Here is a 26,012-nt window from a genome sequence, read left to right as displayed (position 1 = left end):
TTTGTCCAATTCTTATTGACTGCCAATGTGAAGAACTGACTCATTGGAAAAGACCCTGATGCTGGGGAAGAATGAAGGCAGGAGAGGGGGACAACAGAGGATGAGATGGTTGGGTGGCATCATTGACTCGATGGACATGAGTTTGAGCAAGCTCTGGGAGTTGGTGATGGACAGGGATGCCTGACGTGCTGCATTCCATGGGGTCTCAAAAAGTCGGACATGACTGAGCAACTGAACTAACTGACTGACCAAGTTCTTTTTTAGTTTTAACTTGTCATCCAGTGTTTTAATTTTCTTTTACCTTATGCTACATATATGATTAGCTTGTCTTTTGTGTCTTTGTTTTCATGTGCGTCTTTGTGGGGAAAATCTTTTGAATAGGAATGGTCCCTAGTCATCACTCTTTCCATAAAGCAGAGAAACGTCACTTGGCATTGATGGATTATTCTGTGGATCCATTTTCCATCCATCTGTGATTTTTCCATTGGCTACTTCTATGTTTGTGGGTTTTCTTTTCTGTGTCTGTCTTCCAATATTAACAAAGGAAAGGGAATACTAAGCTTGGCGTGTGTTAGTGATTATTGCTTTACTTTCTACTGGTTCTCAAAGCACATGTCTGATTAAACTAGAATTTTGTTTGTCTCTCGTTTCCATAACTTACTTTTTCAAGTCAGTTTTATTTTTTGAAAGCTGGGTTAAGATTATCCATCTCTAGTCCTTAAGCATTTTTGTTTTTCTAATTTTTGCGACCCTTTTTACTCACTGTAATTGCTAGTTGCTTCAATTCCTTGGTAGGTGAATGTGTCTAATCTTGATATTTGCATTATCATAGACTGGTTACAGGGGTTTTCCCTGTTGGCTCAGTGGTAAAGAATCTGCCTGCCAATACAGGAGACATGGGTTCCATCACTGGCTCGGGAAGATCCCCTGGAGAAGTAAATGGCAACCCACTCCAGCATTCTTGCCTGGGAAATCCCATGGACAGAGAAGCCTAACAGGATACACAGTCCATGGGATCCCAAAGAGTCGGACATGACTTAACTTAGCCACTGAACAACAACAAAGAGTGGTTACAAAGTCTTACAAATGGTTTAAGTGCCATTGTTGTTCTCCGTCTTAAAAAAGTGAATACAATAGGAATTTATTTTCCTGTTGTCATCTGTTAATCCTACTGCATTCACTCAAGTATTCAGTGTGTACTTATTTATGTACTGAGTATCTGTGTGTGCCAGGTACAACTCTAGATGTGGTTTCAAGCTACGGTTCCATCTTTCTTTGAAAGTTCTTTTGTTCTCAGCTTTTCCCCCAAGCCTCCTTCCATTTTTGAGCCTTAACCTTTATGAGATGGCTCTTTGAATTTCATCTCACTCTTGTGTTTGTCCTTGGTAAAATGTTTCTACTCCATCTTTTCTAATTATTAAGGTCTCTTCTCACCAGAGCGCCCTGCATAGCTATTTGGTTTCTTTTAGCGTTTTTGGTTGAAGACTGGGTGATACTGAATGACCTAATCATCGGTTCAGTTTTATTTTTTAACACCTCCCTTCTCTCATTAGCCACCTTCCTTTTCATAGTTTCTGATCACGAGCTCGTTCTTATCGTCTCTGTCTTTGTGTGTTTTCTTTCTAAGTCTGATTTTCTGGTGTTTCATGATAAATGTATGACAAGTCTTGGGTTTCCTTCCCAAGCCATCTTATGCTTTTACATGGTAACCCTTTCTCCTCCGCTTCACCCTGCCATTCTTTTTTGTTGATCAGTTTTAAACCTAAAACAGTCTCTAGATGTTTTCAGCTCTCCTCTGAAAAGCTGAAGTGTCTGTAAGAAAAGATACTGATGAGTAGGTTGGGTGAAATTTCTAAAGGGACCTGAATAAAAGGTACAGTGTTCATTAGTGTTTGCTTGGTCCTATCTGCCCATCGATTTCCACATCTATAAGATGAGGATAGTAATGGAACGATTGTCCCAGGGTTGCTGCAGAGAATGAACGCATTAACACTGCGTGTGTCACAGTGTGCTTTCAATATGTTATCACTGCCTTTAGTGTTACTCTTCAATACTGTTACTGCCTCCTCCAAATCATGTCCCCAGTTTCCTTCTGAACTAAACTCAGAAAGCATCTTCCGGAATCCAGATCATACCTTGGATTGAGTACACAATTATATCACCTTGTTTTCATCTTAATTCAAATCTTTTTCAGTGTGTTTGCATCCTTATTTGTCCTAGTTTCTATAGCATTGTATAGAAGCTTGATAATCAAGGCAAATTCCTTACCCCACCTATCATAGGAATTTCCTTCATACGGTATATTCTTACTGAAAGCATGAATTCACCTCCAAGGAGATCATGACTTGCTGAGATGGAGCATTTGAAGTTGTTGCTTCAAAGATAGAAGTGATGGAGGGATTAAAATCTATTCAATAGCATGAGTTTGTTTTTACATAAATAATTACATTCTTGGAGTAAAAAAGGCCTGATCCTGTCATATACTCACTAACCATGTGTTCTGCAAACTTCTAATTTCTGTTGGTCTCAGTTTAACAGCTTTAGACTAGATAACCTCAAAAGTTGTTTCCAAGTTTGAAATTCTGTTCTCATCAGCTGTCTTGAGAACAACTCTTCTGCTCTTGGCCACCTCTGTTTGGGTATATTTACTGTGGCAGATGTTAATTCCAGTCAGTTTAGTTTAATTGCATTTTAACTATCTGCAGAAGACCTTTATTCTTTGAGATAGCAGAAAGCAAATTAATTTTGGCATAATTAAAAATGCAGTTGGTCATAAAAGTTAAAACAGTTTGATTTATCTCAGCTGATAATTAAATTAGCTTGAGTGCATAGTGTTTCCCACAATAATAAAATTTCATACCATGTCTTTTTTGGCACAGCCTCATGGTAGTAGAAGACGGCAGAAAAACCACTCGTGTCAGCTGAGACAATATATAACCAAATGAAAAGCAAGCTTCATATATCTAGTTCTAGGTGGGAAATCCAAGGGTCTGAAATTTAGTTTTCAAAAACGAAAATCGATTACTGGGGTCAGACGTGGTCTTTAGGTTTCATGGCAGTTTTATTTTCTTGGTATGTTTTTATGTCCTATTGTCAGAGTACAGAAGTACAAAACAGTTTTAAATGGCATTTCCTGCCTTGCGTAATTTACATGAACAAGCAGAATCTGAACATCAAATAGTCCTAAGGCTTTACTTCAGTAATCGATTCTAATTTTCATAAGTAAATTCCAGTTCGTCCATGACTTCATCTATCTCTGCGCTGAGTCTGCTACTATCAATCACGTTAAAATTATGTTCACATTAACGTGTTGGAGGCAATATTCTCTTTTTCTAGATTTCTGAGCTTTGGCTCATCTCACAGCTACAGAAAGCTTTCATTACTGCTGATACAGAAGAAATTAGTTGAATATGCATCAGTTCCTTTTTTTTTTCTATCTTTGGAATAGAAATTGGAAGGAGGAAGAAACTGAACCTTAAATGTTTTGGATAATGTGCATTTTGTTTATCTGCATAATAACTGTGTTTTCTGAGCCAAAAGCCAGGAGGTAGAACTGCATTCATAGTAATAGTAATAAAGTGTTTTAGAAAGTTCTGCATTAGCCCTGGGGGCTCTCCTTCCCTTCAGACTCCCCTCAGATAATTGATGTGGAGGAGAGAGGGAGGAGAAGACAGTGTTTGCTCATGTGACAGTGCTTTGGCCACCACCTGCTGTCCATTAATCTGTTCCTTTTTGGCTTGAGTTTTGGGAAGTCCTGTTAGCTGCCAGGGCTGCCGATGTCTAATGCTTCTTCAGCGTTTTTCTCTTTTCTACCAGCGTGGCTTCTCAGGCCTACTTGAACCACAAGGTATATGAAGCAAGTGAAGCTTGTACTGGAATTATAATAATTTTTAAAAAAGCAAAAGAACCCTTTTAGCTTCTACTGACTTTTATCTCTTGTTACTGCTCTTCTGGGAGCCCGGCCATCTGAAGGACTGGTGCCATGTTGTACTCAGGTACATTTTCAGTGTAACCTGGCCAGAGTGGTACGTGCAGATCCCCATCCCATTGTGGGAAGCTCTTCTCCAGGAGACTCAAAGGTGCCCTAGACAAATGTCTGTCTCTGGAGAGTTGTGTCTTTTCTCTGGAAATAGCTCAATGCAGGGCTGAACAATATAGAGCCTTAACACTGTCAGTTATGTACTGTCACAGTGATCGCTGTTTTCTATGGCTCCGACTCTTCCCTTGCTTCTTTCTTTACAGATTTTTTTTTTTTTTGATGTGGACATTTTTAAAGTCTTTTTATTGAATTTGTTACAATACTGTTTCTGTTTAATGTTTGTTTTTTTTTGGCCACAAGGCATGTAGGATCTTAGCTCCCCCATTAGGGATTGAACCCATACCCGCTGCAGTGGAAGGCAAAGTCTTAACCACTGGATCACCAGGGAAGTACCTTCTCTTGCTTTTTTGTGCTGGACTGTCTGTCGTAGCTGCTCTGTATTACTGAGGCCCTTTTGTTAATAGGAGTTCGTTAAATCTTTAATTGCTCCTCTGTTTATTGTTTCTGCTTCTGTCATGCCACCCAGATACCTGACATAATGAGTTGGTAGAAACAAGTCAGAACATCTGCCAAATAATTTTAATTGATTAGAGTTTTGAAGACAAGTTGCCCAGTTGAACCAGTTCAGTTCAGTTCAGTTGCTCAGTCATGTCCGACTCTCTGCAACCCCATGAACCGCTGCACACCAGGCCTCCCTGTCCATCACCAACTCCTAGAGTTTACCCAAACCCATGTCCATCAAGTCGGTGATGCCATCCAACCATCTCATCCTCCATCGTTCCCTACTCCTCCTGCCTCCAATCTTTCCGAGCATCAGTCTTTTCAAATGAGTTAGCTCTTCGCATCAGGTAGCCAAAGTATTGGAGTTTCAGCTTCTGCATCAGTTCTTCCAATGAATATTCAGTACTGACTTCCTTTAGGATTGACTGGTTTGATCTTGCAATCCAAGGGACTCTCAAGAGTCTTCTCCAACACCACAGTTTAAAAGCGTCAATTCTTTGATGCTCAGCTTTCTTTATAGTCCAACTCTCACATCCACACATGACCACTGGAAAAACCATAGCCTTGACTAGATGGACCTTTGTTGACAAAGTAATATCTCTGCTTTTTAATATGTTGTCTAGGTTGGTCATCGGAGAAGGCAATGGCAAGCCACTCCAGTACTATTGCCTAGAAAATCCCATGGATGGAGGAGCCTGGTTGGCTGTAGTCCGTGGGGTCGCTAAGGGTCGGACACGACTGAGCGACTTCACTTTCACTTTTCACTTTCACACATTGGAGAAGGAAATGGCAACCCACTCCAGTGTTCTTGCCTGGAGAATCCCAGGGACGGGGGAGCCTGCTGGGCTTCTGTCTGTGGGGTCACACAGAGTTGGACACGACTGAAGTGACTTAGCAGCAGCAGTAGCAGCAGGTTGGTCATAATTTTCCTTCCGAAGAGTAAGCGACTTTTAATTTCATGGCTGCAGTCACCATCTGCAGTGATTTTGGAGCCCAGAAAAATAAAATCAGCCACTGTTTCCCCATCTATTTCCCATGAAGTGATGGACTGGATGCCATGATCTTAGTTTCCTGAATGTTGAGTTTTAAGCCAACTTTTTCACTTTCCTCTTTCACTTTCATCAAGAGGCTCTTTAATTCTTCTTCACTTTCTGCCATAAGGGTGGTGTCATCTGCATATCTGAGGTTATTGATATTTCTCCTGGCAATCTTGATTCCAGTTTGTGCTTCCTCCAGCCCAGCATTTCTCATGATGTACTCTGCATATAAGTTAAATAAGCAGGGTGACAATATACAGCCTTGACATACTCCTTTTCCTATTTGGAACCAGTCTGTTGTTCCATGTCCAGTTCTAACTAGGGATGCTCTAAACTTTATGAAAGTGAAAGTGTTAGTCACTCAATTGTGTTAAACTCTTGGTCATCCCATGGACTGTAGCCCACCAGGCTCCTCTGTCCACGGAATTCTCCAGGCAAGAATACTGGAGTGGGTAGCCTTTTTCTTCTCCAGGGGATCTTCCCAACCCAGGGATCTAACCTGGGTCTTCTGCATTGCAGGCAGATTCTTTACTGTCTGAGTCACCAGGGAAGCCCAGTAAACTTTATAATATGTCTTAATTTTCCTTTCCTTTCCCTCCTTTGTCATCAAACTTTTGAATGACCTATGATTTAGAATGGTAAGTAGATATTTAATGTGGGAATCCTTAGTGCTAAGTTACTTATCAGACTTCATTTCTTTGGGCTTTGTGTTTGTGAAGCAGTAAAGAGTAGAAAAAAATATATATAAATGGTGTGGAAATCAAAGTTCAAGATCTTGGAGCCATATGCGTATCAGTGTCCCCTTGACTTTCTAATCAGTCTGTCCCCAAATTTTAGGGATCTTAGAGGGGTTCATCCCTCTTAGAGCCTGAGGATGTGTTAATCTTAGGGTTCTTCTTTTTTCTGATTTCACCTGACCCATCATTCTCTAATTCCTGCTCTCCAGAATTATTGGATCAGAAGATATGTTTAAGGATGTTCTTTTTGAATGAAAACCTATAATAAGCATAGGTCCAATTGTTGCATTTTCTGGAGGAAATATTATTGGAGAGAGTGTTTCCTAGATGATTTCAGTCTTTTCCCCACCATACTGAATTTGTAAGATTATTACCTTTAACATTAAGCTCCTACTTAATACCTTCATTTCATTTTTGCACCACTCTTTGGATCTGTTTGCGTTCCACATGGAAATTCCAAGAATCCCAAGCCTTAAGTGATTTGAAACTAGAATCTCACCAGTTCAAAATTTGCAAACTACGTTAGTTCAGGGCAAAACGGGCTCCTCTGCTTCTTACATCGTTTTCCACATGATATTTTCCACCAAAAGTTGATGTTATGTGACAAGATTATGGACTGTTATTGACTAGAAAATGGAAAGTGGAACAAGATTTGTAAACACTCACACAGGAAGACAGTTGTCCACCCACAAACCTTACTTTCTTTTCAGCATGACACGGGTCTAGCCAGTGTAGTGTGTGATGATCACTTTATGGCCTGTGTAGGTCTCTACCTTCTGTTTCTAGAATGTGTGGGTCTTTTACAAACTGTCCCTCAGTAGCACATTGCTAGCGCAGCAGAATATCCAAATTGACAGCTAATCTGACTTCTTGGCTGAGCCACACTAGACACTGTTTCTTCCCTGCACTGTTTGGTTCTTCTTTAATTTCTCTCTGAACAACAGAAGAAGCCTCACTACCTATCTTTCAGTGCCTGAAAGGACAAAATATTTTATGAATTTCTTTTTCTCTGCTTTGGTTGGTTCTTCATGTCCTTATTTTTCTCCAAGATAGTACCCAAAATCATTGAAGAAGAGACTTGAGATATTTGCCTGTTTAGAGTGCTGAACTGTTAGAAATATTCCAAAAAAGTTGTGCATTTTGATTAGTGAGAAGGCTCCTTCTCTTGTTCATAAGGGCAATGATGACCTATTCTGTGAACATCTACTTTGAGAAGTAGGGCAGGGCTGGGTGACCTGGATCCACCGTGCAGGTCTGGATCTACTCTAAACTTTAAATATGATGCTTAGACTGTAAGTCATGTCTGACTCTTGGTGACCCCATGGACTGGGGCCTGCCAGGCTCCTCTGTCCATGGGATTTTTTCAGGCAAGAATACTGGAGTGGGTTGCCATTTCCTCCTCCAAACTTTAAATGTAATGTGCCTTAATTTTCCCTTCCTTTCCCTCCTTTATCATCACACTTTTAAATGACCCGTGATGTAGAATGGTACTGGATCCGCTGTGAAGACCTCTGGTAGAAATCATTGCCCTTGTTTGTACTGAGCATCTATGAATGTTGACCTATGAAAAAGAATAAACAGAAGGCAGAAAGGAAAGCTCAAGCTTGAATGGAAGACAGATAGACCATTGTGTTTTCTTTCTTTCCTCTTTAGAAGTCCACCTGGACCCCTGCAGAACGTGGTGTCCCGTCGCAGACTGTCAGACAGTGTGCCCCGTCACAACAAGTGACCCAGGACAGCCCGTGCTGGTGGAGTGCCCTTCCTGCCACCTGAAGTTCTGCTCGTGCTGCAAGGATGCTTGGCATGCAGAAGTCTCCTGCAGGGACAGTCAGCCCGGCATCCTGCCAACAGAGCATGGGTAAGGAAGGAAACTTAATCTTTGGGATCATTCCCCCGTGTTCTTAGAAATCTGTTGCTTGGAGAAAGAGTCATATTGTAATGAAATGTCTTAGGTGAGTTCTTTACCTGCAAGGCTTTCCTGAGAAGTGTTTCAGAATGGGTATGTTATTAACTAAGAATCACCAAATCAGCAGGTCTAAAGGGATTTTAGTTAATTACCCCCGAACAACCTTCCAGGTATGCTGGAGTTAGTCTTTATGAGTTTTGATTTCTCTTTAGGTAGGAGGCTGTGGTCCTCTTGTTCTCTGTATGTAGGAAGTCATAGCTTTTGTCCACAGCCGTTTGCTTAGGTACCATGACTGCCTACAATTGATACACCTCATTCTTGCTTGTGAAGAGGTGCAGAAATGATTTTCTTAGCTGACTCAATTGCCAGCTCTTGGGGTGTGCCAGTCATATTAAAAGAAACAGCAATAGAAACAACAGCCCTTCAGGGTAGTATGCTGCTAAAATTCATGCTTACTTGAGGAAAAGAGCTTATCTTTTGATATTTTATGCTCCGAAAAAAAACAATAATGAGGTTGGGAATTTGCTATGATGAGAAGCAATTCACTCTGTACCTTGCAGGACAGAGGGTATTTATTTATGGCAGCAGCAGGACCCAGAGTCAGAGAACTTTGTGTTTGATCCCTTGCTTTGCTTGAGGCTACGGCTGTTTTGCATCAGCAAGAACAGAAATAACAGTGTTGTCCAGTTGGCTTAATCACTCAGCATCCTTGAAGTATGGAGGGCCATTCTCCAGGAACAGAAATGCTACTTGGTGTGATGCTGTGCTTGAGTCGCAGACCAAACACATCAAGAGGAGAAAAAGAGCTAGCCCATGTGGCAGGCATGTGCCCACTTAACCAGTACCAGGTACATTTTCACTGCCACCCAGCAAGGTCTCCAGCAAGCACAGGACAATGTGAAGATCCCAGAGGAGAGACAGAGTTCTGACATTGCCACTGGTATCTTTGTGACTTTATGCAAGTCACTCAGCCTCTATGAGTCAGAAAGTGAAAAAGTGAAAGTCACTCAGTCATGTCCGACTCTTTGAGACTCCATGTACTATACAGTCCATGGAATTCTCCAGGCCAGAATACTGGAGTGGGTAGCCGTTCCCTTCTCCAGGGGATCTTCCCAACCCAGGAATTGAAGTCTAGTGCTCTATTTAAAAAAAAAAGGGAAAATGGGAGGAATGAAAATGGTGGCTGTCCCACTGCTTTATAGGGTTATTATGAGCATAGAATCCAATTATATGTTTGACCACTTTGTGACCCTGATGTCTTACATGTGCTGAGTGGTGGCCTTGATGAATAGTAGCTAAAATGCAATCCAGGCCTGGCTCACCCAGGCCCCCCTCCACCTCAGTTCTACTTATTTTCTCTGCCCCTTGAGCCTGTAAGCTTTGCTGGCCTGTTCATCTATCCGAAGCAGGTCTTTTTAATGATATTGGGCAGTTATTTGAAAGTATTGATGATTGACTCCCTCCCTTCCCCATCAGTTCTGTTTATTTGCACAGATCATTGTAGAGATGATCTCTGCCCCTATTGGATCCTGAGCTGGTTTTTCCACCGCGTGGCAGACTTCTTGTACTTTTTAGTCAGACAACGTGTGCTCAGAGAATGAGAGACTAATTTGGCAAAACAATGGATTCAATCAGCTATGGAAAATACAGTTATGTAATTCACTCAAAGCTAAAGATAAATAAATTAAGGTTCTTTGTTTTGAGTTATCTGAACAAGGAATAATCTGCATTGCGCCTGTTTTTACCCCCACCCTGTTGCTGGGACATGAAGTTAAGTACAGACAGCAATGAGTTCACTCCCTGCCTATCAGGAGCCCTGAGAATTCAGTGGATGACCTCAGAGTTGAGTCTAGAAGAGCTAGAAGAGCTTCATTCAGCTGTTTAATTATATTCAGCCCACTTTACCCATAGCTCCGGTTGGTATACGTCTTGTGGTCCTTGATTTTTAAAATCACTCCGCATTCTTGATCCTTAAACTATAATTTCTCATGCATTTCTTTTCTAGGACCCTCTTTGGGACGGAGGCAGAAGCCCCCATTAAGCAGTGCCCAGTGTGCCGGGTTTATATTGAGCGCAATGAAGGCTGTGCTCAGATGATGTGTAAGAACTGCAAACACACGTTTTGCTGGTACTGCCTTCAGAACCTGGACGTAAGTGCAGCCCAGAAGCGTCTCCCAGTGTATCCTCCTCCGTCCTGTATCTATGGACAGCCCATATCTGATGGACTTCCCTTTTAAAATATTGAACCTGTTTTGTTTGTTTTTTCCTGCCAAAGAAAGTTATTTTTCCTTAATGAAATATGCTGAGCCTGCTACCTCACATACTTCTCTCTGATTCCTTTAAGTGTGTCGTCCTGCCTTTACAGGCAAGCGTTGGTTTTAGGGACATTTCCAGCTTTGGGGGCATGTCTCATTCTGTTGTATAAAGGACTATTAGTGTAATAGTTTGATTTTGCTCTTGTAATAAGGTACCACAGACTTGTGGCCTAAAGCAACACAGACGTGTTATCATTAGCTCTGTCCATTGGTCGTCTGATATGCGTCTTCCTGGATGAAAATCCAGTTGTCCTTGGGACTGTGTCCTTTCTAGTGATTCTTGGAGAGGATCTATTTCTTTGCCTATTGTAGCTTCTACAGCTGCCTACATTGCTTGGCTGTGGCCCCTTTTTCCATCTTTAGAGGCAACAGCATCACATCTTTTTCAACCTTCTTCCATAGTCTTAGCTTCCAGAGTCATTCCCTCTGAAACAGCTGAGAAAAACGTCTCTGCCTTTAAGGACCCATGTAATTAGATTATGCCCTTCTGAATAACAAGGGCTAGTCCCCCCCGCCCGTCTCAAGGTCTTTAATCACACTTGCAAAATCCCTTCGGCACACATTCACTTGTTTTGGGGAATACACCATGGGCATCTTTAGGGGAGATCCCCTGAGTAGGAAATGGTAACCCACTCCAATGTTCTTACCTGGAAAATTCCATGGACAGAAGAGCCTGGCGGGCTACAGCTCATGGGATTTGCAAAGAACATGACTGAGCGACTGAGCACAGCACAGCACATCTTTAGGGGATCAGTTATTCTTCCTGCCACAGTTAGATGGCTTTTTTCTTCTTTAATTTAAGGAGAAAAGCCATTTAGATTGGTGGCGTCTCTTAATTACTGTTTCATTCATTAGCATGACAGCAAGATTGTTACTGCTCTCTCAGGGTTCCCTTCCCACATAAGGGATCTGGTCTAATTATTCTTTTCCCCCACTGTTTGTGAGGTATGTCTTCTCAAGTTCAGGCGCAGTTCCATTCAGTCCAGTGCTGAGGCTAATGGTAACCTCAGAGTTAAAAGGTAATGTGAAGAATTGCTGAGAATTCTGTTGTTTTCAATTCTAGTGTTTTACGGTTTGCGGTGACATATTCCCTTTAGATGTTCCCTATTTTGGCAATTTGTTTATAGTTATTCCCTGTTTTGGCAATTTGGACCTTTCAAATATGTTCGTATCAGTGTAAGCCCTCAGTCATGGTTGGATGGGTGGCTATTCTTTTCACAATTTTTTGTTTTAATTGCTTGAAAGTGAAAGTGAAAGTCTCTCAGTTGTGTCCGACTCTTTGTGCCCCATGGACTGTACAGTCCATGGGATTCTCCAGGCCAGAATATTAGAGTGGGTAGCCTTTCCCTTCTCCAGGGGATCTTCCCAACTCAGGGATCGAACCCAGGTCTCCTGCATTGCAGGCAGATTCTTTACCAGCTGAGCCACAAGGGAAACCCTTTAACTGCTTTGTTTGCTTCAATTCAATTTGTGTCGGTCTTTAGTATTATACTTACTCAGTGAGTGCAGTTAATATGGCCTGCATGCTGGCCACCACATGCCTGGTTTTTAACTAAAAATTAGATAAGTTATTTAGGCTGACGTCTATGAGTAAGAATCTTAATCAGCTTGATGTCAGGGTTTCAGGAAGGCATATGCATTGGGGAGGAGAAATTTGACCTTTTAGACTCTAGAATCTCCATGATTCAGGTTGACAGACAGGTGTTCATTCTATTAAAAAATGTGATTTATTATAACTCCTTGAATTACAATTAAGTTTGAATTATAATAATGTCTGATATTTGAGACGTCTCCTAATTCCAAACAAGTGATACTCTGGATGATTACTCTATACTCATGATTGTGTACCCCTCATGCTTTACAAATGAAACGAATCCCTTTTTTTTCCCTTCAGCTTTAACCAGCATATTAATAGGATTCACATCCATGAGAAGGTTGAGCCCATGAGGTTCTTTTTAGGAAGCCAGAGCCTAGGGGAATAAATATGTGTGCCAGATCGCTCCATCCTTTGGCTGAAATGTGTTTTGGGTATGGTGTTGCAAAGAACACAGTGTTCTGTCACTTGTACTGTTCTGGTACTCGAGGTGAAATGGTACAGACATGAGATTGCTAGATACACGGCATCTTCTTCTGGTCATTGTGGTTTGAGTTCTCATTTTCTTGGGTTTTAGCCAGGGACCATTGGCTTGTGGGTCACGATGTTTTTCTGTAGACAAGTGTTCCATGTCAGATGGTGGTGTTGGTCTTTGTTTATAGGGAAGTTTTAGAGTGTCGGTCTAGGGGAAGGGGGATTGTCCACAAGCCAAGCCTGAGACCAACACCAAAAAGAGTGATTTTGAGTTTTGCTGTGGGGAGTTGGGTTTGTTCCCACCTTGATTTTCATCTCCACTGTTTCAGAGGATGAGATAGTGTTCATCCTCTGCTTTGGGATCCTCAGAGACTTATCCCCTTCGGTTCTGTCTTCTCTCTCCTATGACTTCAGCTTCCATTCCCTGCTCTCTAACCTACCCACGGATTCAGTTATGTCCCATTTAAAAACAAGTAACGCTTTTCTCAAACCTGCATCTTTCCCTTGCTGCCATTCTGTTTCTCTCCTTCCTTTAGAAGCCAAGTCTCAAAAGAACTCGGCTTTTTTGAGTAATCACCTCTAGCTGTTGACACTCCAGTCATTGCAGTGACTCAGATAGCCAGACCCTGACTGTGTTCTCTGAAGGCTTCGAGAGATTCCTTTAGGGTAAGATCCAATGGATACTTTAGTCCTCACCTTACCTGGATTCTCTGCTGCCTTTGACATCTTTAACACCTCCATTCCAGAGACCACCTCCTCTGATTTCCTTTCTGGCCACTGCTCAATTTCCTTTCTAGGTTCTTCCTTGATCTACTCTTTTGTTTTCTGCCAAATTCATGTAGAATAGTCACTTTATTAGTCAAAGTTATCCAGAGAGACAGAACCAATAGAATAGATAGATGGGCAGATAGATAGATTGATTCTTGGGGATTTAGCATAAGGTATTTTTTCACATGGTAATGGAGGCTGAGAAGTCCCATGAGCAGCTGTCTGTGAGCTGGTTGACCCAGGAAAACCAGTGGTGTCCTTCAAAGCTGAGAGAGCCAGAGAACAGTGTTGTATATTCCAGTTCAAGTCTGAATGCCTGAGAAACAGAAGCGCCAAGGGCAAGAGAAGATCAGTATTCCAGCTGAAGTGGTCAGGGAGACAGGTATTCCCTTTGGCCTGCTCTTAAATATGTGTGTTCTCTACCCTCTCCCTGGGTAATCTCATCTACTTCTGTGGATTCTTCGGCCCAAGGACACTGTTTCCCAAGTCTTCTTCCCAGAATCCAGATCTGTGTAATCAGCTGCCTTTTGAACAGCACTGCTTGCATGTCTCAAGTTCAACACATCCAAACTGTGGCCATCATCTTCCCAACAAAATCCTTCTCCATGTTGTCACTTCCCTCAACAAAGTCACTGCCTCCTACCCAGTGCTTCCTCCTCATCTGGGGTTCCTTCTCCCTGTTTCCCATCCCGTTAGTTACCTACATAATTCTGCATGACTGTATTTACCTCCTTTCCGTCTCAGCCACTGGCGTGTTATCTCAGCTGGTTTATGACAGAGCCTTTTTGCTGTCTCATTCAAGGTCCTTTCATTCCATCCTGCACTTCTACTAGAGTCACCTTTCAAAGATAATCAGTCAGGTCGTTAATCTTCTTTAGAATCAATAAAGAGTCTCAGGGACTATAATCTGTTTTCACGCAATGATTTATAAAACTCCTGAGTATCATCTAAGTATTGTCACTTGGGAGTTCTTAGAGGCCATCATTAATTTTATCCCTTGAGGTGATTTGATGGTGTTAGTACCCATCTCGTGATTCAAAAACTGTGTGTTTACCAGAACCTTTCTCTTTGTTTTTCAGAATGACATTTTCCTCAGACACTATGACAAGGGGCCGTGTAGGAATAAGCTTGGCCACTCAAGAGCCTCAGTGATGTGGAACCGAACACAGGTACCCTGACCTTAAAAGGAGCATAAGAGAAGCCAGACTTTGAAAGGGTTGAAAAGCCCTCCTACTCAGTTTCCTCCCTCTATTCCCTTCTTACTCATCCCAGCCTGAGAGGTTCTGGGGAACTTCTGGGCGTGAAGTTAATCCATGAGCCCAGTCTCCTAGAGAAGTGGAGAGTCAGGGTGACAGCGCAGAGAAGAATCAGATTGGCCAAAAATTTCGTTCAGGTTTTTCTGTAATACCTTATGGCAAAAAGCCCAGCAGAATAAAGGCAAAGCTGAATGCTCGTTCCTCCTGAAAAAAACTGGTAGAATGAATTCCCTAGAGCTCTTTGAGGCATGTTTGCTATGCGAGGCAGAGGTCTTAAAATCCCATGAGCTGTGTTGGGGCTTGGAAGCCTCTGTTGTGTGTTTATGTGGCAGGTTCAAAGGGAGTCCTGATTTATTTTTAAGAGTTTTTCATGTTCCTTTTGAGGAAGTTGGTGTTCATAGCCTAGTAACCATTATTAACATCCCTCTGAGGATGTTAACATTTCCTCTGAGACTGTTGAGGAAACAAATAGAGAGGCAGCCAGCACCAACAGTTCGTGATCCCACTGAGCTTGCACCAGAACCTGAGTTAGCATTTGGTTTGTCCTTGGTGTCTCCCTGGTTTATATCCAGTTCTGACCGTTGCTGGGCACTGGATGGAAGGTCTCGTAATTGTAACTGCTTCACGTGCCTGAGGCGGTGTCTTAGTTCAAGCCGCTGTAACAAATGACCGTAGAATGGAAGACTCAAACCACAAATTAATTTCTCACGGTTCTGAAGACTGAAAGTCTGAGATTCAGGTGCCAGTGCTGTTGGGGTCTAATGAGGACACTCTTTGTGGCTTATAGATGCCATTCTTCTCACTGTGTCCTCACATGGCAGAGAGTAGAGAAGAAATCGGCTCTCTTATGTGTCTTCTTATAAGGGCGCTAATCTCATCATGAGGACTCCACCCTCATGTCCTAATTACTTACCAAGGTTCCCATTTCCACACGTCGTGTCCTCCTCTCAAGGATTAGAGTTTCAATCTATGAAATTTTGGCAGGGGGCAAGAACAGTCCACAGCTGATGGTGGACTGTATACATAGAAGACTGACGTGCTGAAATAGGCTTTTCTTCTACGTTTCCAGGTGGTCGGGATTCTCGTGGGGTTGGGCATCATCGCCTTGGTAACTTCGCCCTTGCTGCTTCTGGCTTCCCCGTGCATTATCTGTTGTGTCTGCAAGTCCTGCCGGGGCAAGAAGAAAAAGCCCGACCCATCCACAACCTAAAGAGCTCAGTTCGTGTCCATGGGCCGCAGGCGTCTGGGTTATACAAGACTGCAGTGATAAAACCCCACTTAATGAACTCACCTCCTCCTCCCTGCCAGACTTTAGAAGTGCCTCTGTGTCCAGACTTTGAGTTCGCCTGCCCACCTTTGGCATCCGTAAAGGCCAAGCGCTCATGCGTGTGTTCCTGTGTAAAGAGAACCTGGGTTCGACAGTCCAGACTGTGTCTGTGTGTGTTGAGAAGCTCTGGGTTGATGAGGAGAAACTAACACATCCTCATGTTATCATTCAAAGGCTTCCCCAGTGGACTCTTCAACTTCCAGCCAAATTCATGGAGCCTGAATGAACACTCAGTATAATAAATGCGCTGCCAACCATCACAACACACACTCTCACTGAGAAGCCAGAGTCTGTCCTGGATTGATTTGACCATCACAAGAAGCATAAGGAAAACCTCCTATAGGAGGGGAAGAATAAGACTGTTGCAGGGGAAATTCTTGTAAGAATTGTTATTCTCATGAGAATTATAAGAGGGACGCTTATCTTGGGAGTTGATATGGTGGTTCTGCCAGTTACTGGGCGTGCTGATTTCGCCAGTAAGTTGGCAGAAACACAATAGGTTTCTCCTGTGTGATCTCAGCTTCGAGCCAGAGAGACAGCTATGCCAAGGGAGTTGGCCCTTCCCAGGAAAAGGGCTGCATCAGGTGAAACCATCTGGTCTAATTTAACATCTCTCCCTTGGGTGATCACCTTTGTCTCCAGCCAGTAGTGGTGGTCTGCAGGATTGTTTAATACAAAGTTTGGGTAAAGTGGCAGAGATTCAAAATCGTCATCATAGGTATCAGGGATCTTTCTTGAGCTCTCTGTTCATGTGCCCAACAGATTTAGAATTGCACCTACAAGTACACACCAAGAGTGAATATTAAAGTCATAGTTATATCCAGAATCTATGTAACTTGCCGCTTAACTAAAGTTTGAATCCATTGGGCATGAATGGATATCTCCAATAGTACACACAAAATACGTGTTTACTTGAAACCCGTTCTGTCTTCTGGGACTAATATGGTTTATTATAAATCAACCTAATTTTTTTTGCATATTATATATGTAAATTTTGGTTACAAGTGCATTAAGTTACCCAAAGGTTTCGACTCATAACTCTTAAAGCAGTACTCAGTATGATGTGCCATGTCAGTTTGTAAAACACAGATTGATAATCGAATTATTTATGTATTTTCGAACACAGTTCAGAGCAGGCCTCTTCCCTGCAAAGTTTTGCTCTTTTAGCCTCTGTCCGGGTGATCTGAGTACCTTTTGTTTGTACAGGGCACCGATACAGCAACAAAAAATATCTGAGAAACAAGATGTCCATGCTTTCTGTGTCTTCAACACTTTGCGTTTGTATCACCTCACGGTGACTTATTTTTCCTGTTGAACCATCCAGTCAGATTTTGAATAAATGAGCTTTGAAAAGACAGTACTTTTTACCGTAATTGCCATTAGCTAAGTAGCCTGGTACTTCATGAGAACCGTATTAAATATTAGTGGACGGCTCTTTCTGAAGCTCGGAGTACCACATCAGGACCGAGGATATTTTCTGAGGTCATTGGATAACCAGACTATTGTATTGCTGCTATCCCTGACCTGTTATTACAGAATGATGCTTTGCCTATGTAATGGATTGTATTCTAAGTGGAGATGTGTATATTAAGGAACTTTAATTCACAAGTACATATTGATATCCAGTGTATGTATACTACATCTGTTGGTTGTGTACATTTTTATTTACAGTTTGTATAGAACATAGACGAGAACTCTGGGAAAACTTTTGAATAGCAACCCACCCCACACTATTTTTAATCATTCATTAGAGATTTCTCAATAGTGTCTTTATTTTCCTTTGAAACTATAAATACTTCAGAAAAAAAAAATCAGTATCTTCTATCACTGTGTTTTGTACTAGTATAAATATAAATGGACATAGATTTGAATATTTTTCTTTGTCTTATACTGTACAGGGCATTTACAGCTGCTCAGGGGATCACAGGGACTCAACTGAAACTGAATTTTTGTATCACGAATGTCAGTCATGGCAATGTACTCCCCCACGTTAATATACTCTCCAAGCTTGGATCCACGAAGAATCTTTAAACAGGGGCTGATTTCACGTAACCTAAAGTGCTACGTTATCAGAAGCAGAGCTCTGGAATTTGAAGAAAAGGAGGAAGAAAGCATTAATGCTGTTTCCGTGGCAAATTGAAGGAATATGGCTTCTCACAGAAATACTATGAAAGAATTAGGTTACTTTTTTGTGGGGAGTGTTTGTCCAATAGATTTGAAAAAACTGGATTTAAGTTTTTAAATGTTGAAAAGTGCCTGAAAATTGGTGACTTCTTCCTTAAATCGCTCAACAGTTTGGGTTGTGTGAGACTGTCAGAATCAACAGGAACGGGTTGGTTGGTTAACCCAAATATATCTCTGGTGCATCGGAGGGCAAGCTGCAAGCCAGTCTAGAGACTGTGTTTATAATGGGGAAAGCTGACAACTTTGATAACAGACTGATGCTTCCATTTTGTATAACTGGCCAGAGAAAGGGTTGAACCTTATCTCCTTCCTGTTTGTCAGCTCTTTCTTTCCTAGTGATTCTCTGTCCTAGGAAGAAATATGGGTCTATTTAATGATATTTGGATGTCGTGGCAGAAATCTCCGTGTTTGGAGTAGTGTAGTCCATTTGAAACAGAAATTCAAAAAATCCTTTACCGCATTGTCATCTGGAAGGAATAACTCAGCATCCAGGTGAGGTAGGGAGGTGAAGAAGAAAACTGTATGGAAGCGAATTTTAGAACCTTAGGCGTCCTGTTTGTTCATGCCATGAATGTTTACTCCTGCCTTGAAATCTCTAGTTTGAAAGAGGCCTTTGAAAAAACAAACAATTCACAGTATAAATTTTCTTGTAGCTGGCATCACAAAAATCTTACCTATTCAGGTTTGAAAATCTATGTTGGTTTGAATGTTAATCACTGTTTCTTAGAACCCCAAATTGTCTCTTAAAAAGTATATAGAATCTAAATGTGTATTACTTTAGCCTTCCCTACACAGTGCTTCTAAAAAACTGTCTGTTCATGAATGGATACCTTCATGTATATAGAATATGTGTATATGTGTGGTTTGAGTTTCAGAATGCCTTAGATGAATGACATTTTATAAAACTGTTACAGTGGATATCTATAGGCTATTACATCTCTTGATTCATGATCCAGAAAGTTTTGTTCTGTATTTAAGAAATTGCTGTTGTGTTATATTTTTCCAGGTATTTGAAAGGAAAACACCTGGCCTCTCTGGCCCCAATAAATGTGGAGCAGGAAATCAAGTGTGTTATTTTTTGTTATGATATGTAGTTCTAGACACATTGTTTTATCATGAAGGAGCCAACCAGGTCACTATTAAATCTCAAGTTTGGAATTCAAAAAAGTAACTTCTGTAATATCATATATGGAAGTAACTCTTATTTCTTAAAAGAAAAAATTTTATTGGAGGAAAATTGCTTTACAATATTGTGTTGGCCTCTGCCGTAGTGAAAGTGAAAGTCACTCAGTTGTGTCCGACTCTTTGCGACACCATGGACTGTGTTTATGGAATTCTCCAGGCCAGAATACTGGAGTGGGCAGCAGTTCCCTTGTCTAGGGGATCTTCCCAACCCAGGGATTGAACCCAGGTCTTCATTGTGGGTGGATTCTTTACCAGCTGAGCCACAAGGCAAGGCCGAGAATAATGGAGTGGGTAGCCTGTCCCTTCTTCAGAGGGTCTTTCCAACCCAGCAGTCAAACCGGGGTCTCCTGCATTGGAGGCAGATTCTTTACCAACTGAGCTATGAGGGAAGCCTCTGAAATACATCAACATAAATCAGCTACAGGTATACATATGTCCCCTCCCTCCTTTCTGAACCCCCCTCCCATCTCCTACCCCATCCCACAGAGCACTGGGTGGAGCTTCCTGTGTCACACAGCAAATTCCCGCTAGCTATCTGTTTTATATATGGTAACGTCTGTGTGTCCATACTTCTCTCAACTCATCCCACTCTCTCCTTTCCTCACTGTGTTCACGAGTCTGTTTTCTATGTCTGCGATTCCTGTTGCAGACTTTCTTCTTGTGTGTGTGATATTCCACACTGCCACTGCACAGGCACTGATTCAGTTCAGTTCAGTTCAGTTGCTCAGTCGTGTCCAACTCTCCACGACCCTATGAATCACAGCACGCCAGGCCTCCCTGTCCATCACCAACTCCCGGAGTTCACTCAAACTCATGTCCACAGAGTCGGTGATGCCATCCAGCCATCTCATTCTCTGTCATCCCCTTCTCCTCCCGCCCCCAACCTTTCCCACCATCAGAGTCTTTTCCAGTGAGTCAACTCGTCGCATGAGGTGGCCAAAGTATAGCAGTTTCAGCTTTAGCATCAGTCCTTCCAATGAACACCCAGGATTGATCTCCGTTAGAATGGACTGGTTGGATCTCCTTGCAGGCACTGATTACTATCCAGAAAAATAACCAAAATAATTTAGGTCTTTGATGATCCTGATAAAAAATGCTGCCAGGCATCAGAGCTATTAGTTCTGTTAAATTTGTGCTGGGCTCTGTGCTCTTTCTCACCTTCTAAAAGTCTGTTAGAAGAATGTGTTTCCTTGTTATAATTTTTTAAAAGAAAGGATTTACATGTGGAGGGTTAACTTCAGGTCATTTCCATTTGATTAGTATTCAAGGCAGGACTAGCCTGAAGTTGAATGCCAGAAGTTGGTTAACTTGTGTCTAGAGACTTGTGTCTCTGCAAAACTGGAAGCTCGCATTCCTATACTGGTGTTGATGCCTTTTTATTGAATGTTATTTGCTTCTCATACAATATCTGAGTTGGTAAATGATCCATCTGCCAATGCAGGAGATGCAAGAGACATGGGTTCAATTCCTGTGTTGGGAAGATCCCCTGGAGTAGGAAAGAGGAGTCTGGTGGGCTATAGTCCATAGGGTCACAAAGAATAGGACATGACTGAGTGACTGAGCACACACACACACACGATACCCGAGTACAGAGGTTTACGATTGACTTATAATTCAAATTTCATTTTCTAAATATTCAGCTTGGAGGAAATCAATAAGATCACTTAAAAACACTTTTGGGTTATGATTTCTTAATTTGCTTAATCATCTCCTAAAATGTGAACATTATTTCGTTTTTAAAATGTGCTTATTATTTGCTGAACTTGAATTTGCATTCCCAAAGAATTATTGAATGAACCCTTTTTTTACAGCAGTGATTTTAATTAATCCCCTAACCAGGAAATTCATTGCAATGTAAATTATGAATTGAGTGAGTTAGGAGGAGAATTATAATTAGGTTTTCCTGTAATTCAATTATTTTCATTTGTTAGATAATCTAGTTTTTTAGACCCTAAAGATAGCATCCAGTTCTACATTATGAGAAAAAAATTAATTTCTTTGAATAATTTAATAGCAATTACAGTATGTTTTATTTATATATTTTTGCATATGCTTTCTAAAGAACTTTTGAGAACAGTATTATGAAGTAAATGGAGCAGATTTTGGATCTACTTCATAGAGAAAGCAATGGTTTTGTGTACATATCCTGCCAGAGGTCGTACTATTGATAAGTGGCAGTTAGAAAAAGAATGCCAGAGGAGCTCCCTGGTGGCCTAGTGGTTAGGATCCTGGGCTTTCACTGCTGTAGTCTGGGTTTGATCCCTGGTTGGGGAACTGAGATCCTGTAAGTAGTATGACCAAAAAAAAAAAAAAAGGGCAGACTCCTTGGAAGTACTTTAATGTTCCTTCAGTTCAGTCGCTCAGTCGTGTCCGACTCTTTGCGACCCCATGAATCACAGCACGCCAGGCCTCCCTGTCCATCACCAACTCCCAGAGTTCACTCAAACTCATGTCCATCGAGTCAGTGATGCCATCCAGCCATCTCACTCTGTCGTCCCCTTCTCCTCCCGCCCCCAATCTTTCCCAGCATCATCAGTTGGTAATTCTGAGCTTGCCTTTACTCTGAAGTCTGTGAGTCCCAAGAGCATGTCCTCTTCTTCCAATTATCTGTATCAGTGGAATTTACTATTAAAGAGAATTTATTAGAGCCTGTGTTTTGATGTATCTGACAGCATACTTCGGTCAAAGGGCCACCCCCTGAGATCAACCAGTCACTCCTTGGGGTTCAGTGAGAGGAGAAGAGCAGGAGACAGGAGGCGAATGATGATTCCTTAGAGAAAGAATGCAATGGCATGTATCTGACTCGCTAATATTGGAACTAGAATTGTATAGCCGGGTCCATGTGCTTATTCCAAAAGCCACAGTGTTTACCTCTTCCCCACAAATAAGAGGTACATTGTCATCAATTCCTTTTAATGTTTATAATCAAGACTCAACAGTGATTAAGGCAGATCCAGATCTTTCCCTATTAACATCATTAACTTGTACTCTAAAGTGGATTTGTAGCCTAGCATTAAATAAATCAATTGACGGGCAGTTTCAAAAGCAAGGAAAGGAGCTCTAAAGAAATTAATGAATTTCAGAGCTATATAAAGAAGTGCTTTGAATTTCATTTTCTGCATAAAGTTTGTCTTTCAGTTTTGTCAATTTTCCTTTTTTATGTGTATTAAAACTAGGATTCAGGCTTTTGATGAGAAGCAGATTAAGTCTGTGGAGAAGGCAATGGCAACCCACTCCAGTACTCTTGCCTGGAGAATCCCAGGGACAGCAGAGCCTGGTGGGCTGCCGTCTATGGGGTCGCACAGAGTCGGACACGACTGAAGCGACTTAGCAGCAGCAGCAGCAGATTAAGTCTGATGTTAGCCATTTTATCTCGTGGTTCCCTAGTGACCTGGCATGATGTGAGGGGATATATTTTCTTTTGAGGGGAGTGGATGGGTAGTTGACACTTATGCCATTGAACATATTTAAATAAAATGAACATGAAGATTTTCTCGAGGTGAGTTTTGAGACTTTTGATTATTCATCAGCCCTGGCTGAATTTTTTTGAAGTCAAGCCAGTTTGTTTAAATAAAAGCAAACACGTCCAGAAATCCACACACCGCCCGACGTGGTGTGTTCCAAATTCCACCCTGGTCCTAGGAGTTATGCACCACAAGGGCACGTGAACAAAGTTGGGAGAGGCTTGATCAGTCTGTGTCACCCCGGGCATAGAACCCGCAGGCAACGTCATCTGTCCTCCCTGCCCTCTGCCAGTCCTGGCAGTGTGGGGCTGGGGAGGGGGCAGACACCTGCCTTGTCATAAGTGGCCTCAGTTCCAGTCTGGCTTTGCTCTTCACTGGTGGTGTGATGCGGGGCCAATCGCTTATCACATGGTGTCATTTCATCCGTCTTAGCTCAGGCTTTGGAGGATAGGTTGAGATCACGATTGTCAAAGTGCTTCTAAGTGTTCTTTGTTAGGAGGGGGAGGGGAGGGAGCCAGTGTACAGTGTTTTCTGTGGCTCTGAGTTTGAGTGACGAGTTTGCAGCCAGACACTTTCCAAAGGAGAAAAGAACTGGGATGCTGCCTCTAAGTTGCTTCAGTCACATCGACTCTGAGGCCCCATAGACCGTAGCCTGCCAGGCTCCTCTGTCCATGGGATTCTCCAGGGAAGAATACTGAAGTGGGTTGCCATGCCCTCCTCCAGGGGATGGTCCCAACCCAGAGATCGAACCTGCATCTCTTATGTCTCCTGCATTGGCAGGCAAGGTTCTTTACTACTAGCACCACCATGTTGCAAAGGAGAAAAGAGAACTGGGAGGGGGTTCCCCAAAATACATTTCAAGCTCGTGAATGTGTGTTAGGGAGGAATGACTTCCTCAGGAAATGTGTTATCTTTTTAGATTCAAAAAAATTCCTTCACATTGCTTATTCACGAATAGTTCACAAGCATTTAGCTGATTTTGTGCTCAATTAGAATGGGGGAGGCAGAGAGAAAAATGCAGAGTTCACATCGGTACAATGAATCTTTCTCTGAGGGGTGATTTATGGTAAAAACTTGCATTTACAACATGCCTTATGGTGGGCAAAGTACTTTAAAACACATTTTCCCTTGACTCTTCATGCTATTCGAGGAAGTAAATATTAATATGCTCCTCCTCTGATTTATAGATGGGAGCAGAGACTCAGGGGCTAGGTGACATGGCATAAGCTCATAAAGTGGGTTGGGGGCAAAACTAGAATTTGAATCCACACCTTGCATGAGCCAGCCCAGGGCCTCTTAGCATTATTTTAATTTTTAAAATTGTGGCTTAAAGCAACACATCCATTAATCTCAGTTTTTGTACATCAGAAATCCGGCATGATGTAGTTGGTTCTCTGTCACTTGGGCTTCAAGAACAAGGTGTTGGCCCAGGAGTGTTTTCATCTGGGGCTCAGGGTTCTCTTCCAAGCTCACTGGTTGTTGACAGAATCCAGTTCCTTCTCACACCTTCCTCCTGTTGCCCTCTGTCTTCAAGCTGTATCGAGTCCTTTCCATAATTCAGATCTCTTTGACATCTTCTTCAGCTGCATCTTTCTGACTTCCATACTTTTAATTAAGTGGTCAATAGAAACGCATTTGTCAGTTTCAATAGGAAATTTAAATTTTTGCTGTTTTTTCCCTGTCTCGTGAAGCCAAGCAGTTTGCAGATATGATAGCATCAACTGGAAGAAACCACAAACTCAGGGAAAAGTTAAGAGCAATGTCTATCTTCCTGAAGGGGAACTGTTGCTCTGAAGTTTCAGTTAAGCCTGGTATGGTCAAGGTGTTAACTGTAACTTCGCTTCTGGCTGGCGTCCTGGGAAAGTCTGCTTGGTTTTTACATGAAACAGATTTTTCCACATGGGCTTAGAAGAAAACCTGATCTCATCTTTCTAAACAAACTTTCAGAAGGTTCATGATTGGACTGGATCTTGTGCTGGATTCAGGAAGGACAACTCCTTTCAAGAGTTGGCTTGAAGTACAGGAGGGTGATTCTACCCAAGTCAGACGTATAAAGACTGGATTTCAGTTAACCAGCTGTTGAAGTCAAGGTCACCACCCCTTCCCTTTTCCCCCACCAATACAGGAATACAGACAGTGACCAGATGCTTTAGATGTTTTAAAGGAGAAAAAAATTTCAGATGTGATTTTCTGATATGCTATTCAAATGCCATCTGCAGATACATGGAAGAGATAATAGAGTTTTAATTTATAGATGAGGGGTCACAAGAGGATGGTGTAGGATGAAGTTTTGGGTCAGTACAGTAGAGTCACTCAAAAAATGTCTCCTCTGTAAAGAAAAAAATTCTCTGGGAATAAAAAAGGAATGGTCATTTTTCCAACTGGAAATGGAATACTGGAGGGATGTATGAGAACTCTACCAGTCCCTTCCAGCTTCAGACAATTTACAGTTTTTCTTGGCCTCAGTTTCCTCATCTAGAAAACTGGAAGCCATTGCTTTCTAGGTCCAATTCAAATCTAATTTTCTGTGTTAAGATGGAAAAGATCACCAGCACTCACTGTGAGTCTCACACACATGAATTGTTCAGTCGCTAAGTCGTGCCTGACTCTCTGTGACCCCGTGGACTTTGGCACCCCAGGCTTCCTTGTCCTTCACTGTCTTCTGGAGTTTGCTCAAACTCCTGTCCATTGAATTGGTGATGCCATCCAACCATCTCATCCTCTGTCACCCTCTTCTCCTTTAGTCTTTCCCAGCATGAGTCTTTTCCAATGAGTCAACTCATCGCATCAGGTGGCCAAAGTACTGGAGCTTCAGCTTTAGCATAAGTTCTTCCAATGAATATTCAGGACTGATTTCCCTTAGGATTGACTGATTTGATCATGCTGTCACAGGGACTCTCAAGAGTCTTCTCCAGCACCACAATTTGAAAGCATCAATTCTTCAGTGCTTAGGTTTCTTTAGGTCCAAAAAGAAAATTCTTTATGGTCCAAAAGGGAAATTCTCCTTATTAGACAAAGAACTGGTAATCTCTGGAAGAAGTTTCCAGGCACAAAATTATAGATGATTCCAGAAGCATGTGAAATACTTTACAAGTTTATTTAAAATAAGCAGATTCAAAGAACAATGGTTGAGCTTCATAGGTTTGTTTACAGTTCTTGATGGCAACAAAAGTTGTTTGCAGAATTTTCAGGGATGTGTTTCCTCTAGTACTTTTATTAAAACCA

At 41.9% G+C, this 26,012-nt stretch overlaps 1 protein-coding gene across 3 annotated transcripts in view; it reads left to right on the top strand.

The window, feature by feature from the left end:
• Window positions 1-21,977, top strand: part of RNF144B (ring finger protein 144B) — a 158,292-nt gene extending 136,315 nt beyond the window's left edge. For all 3 annotated transcript variants that reach the window (XM_055405836.2, XM_088831344.1, XM_055405835.2), the window contains exons 5-8: window positions 7,968-8,172; window positions 10,226-10,370; window positions 14,451-14,540; window positions 15,697-21,977. In XM_055405836.2, the coding sequence (XP_055261811.1) occupies window positions 7,968-8,172; window positions 10,226-10,370; window positions 14,451-14,540; window positions 15,697-15,837 (581 nt within the window). In that variant the 3' untranslated portion in view covers window positions 15,838-21,977. The remainder of the gene's footprint in view (window positions 1-7,967; window positions 8,173-10,225; window positions 10,371-14,450; window positions 14,541-15,696) is intronic.
• The last annotated feature ends 4,035 nt before the right edge of the window (window positions 21,978-26,012 follow it).

Source organism: Moschus berezovskii, chromosome 23 (genome assembly GCF_049115385.1).
Source record: "Moschus berezovskii isolate FMDL1 chromosome 23, NW_MosBer_1.0, whole genome shotgun sequence".
In the NCBI taxonomy this organism is placed as follows: domain Eukaryota; kingdom Metazoa; phylum Chordata; class Mammalia; order Artiodactyla; family Moschidae; genus Moschus; species Moschus berezovskii.
This window is presented reverse-complemented; position numbering and strand designations above follow the sequence as displayed.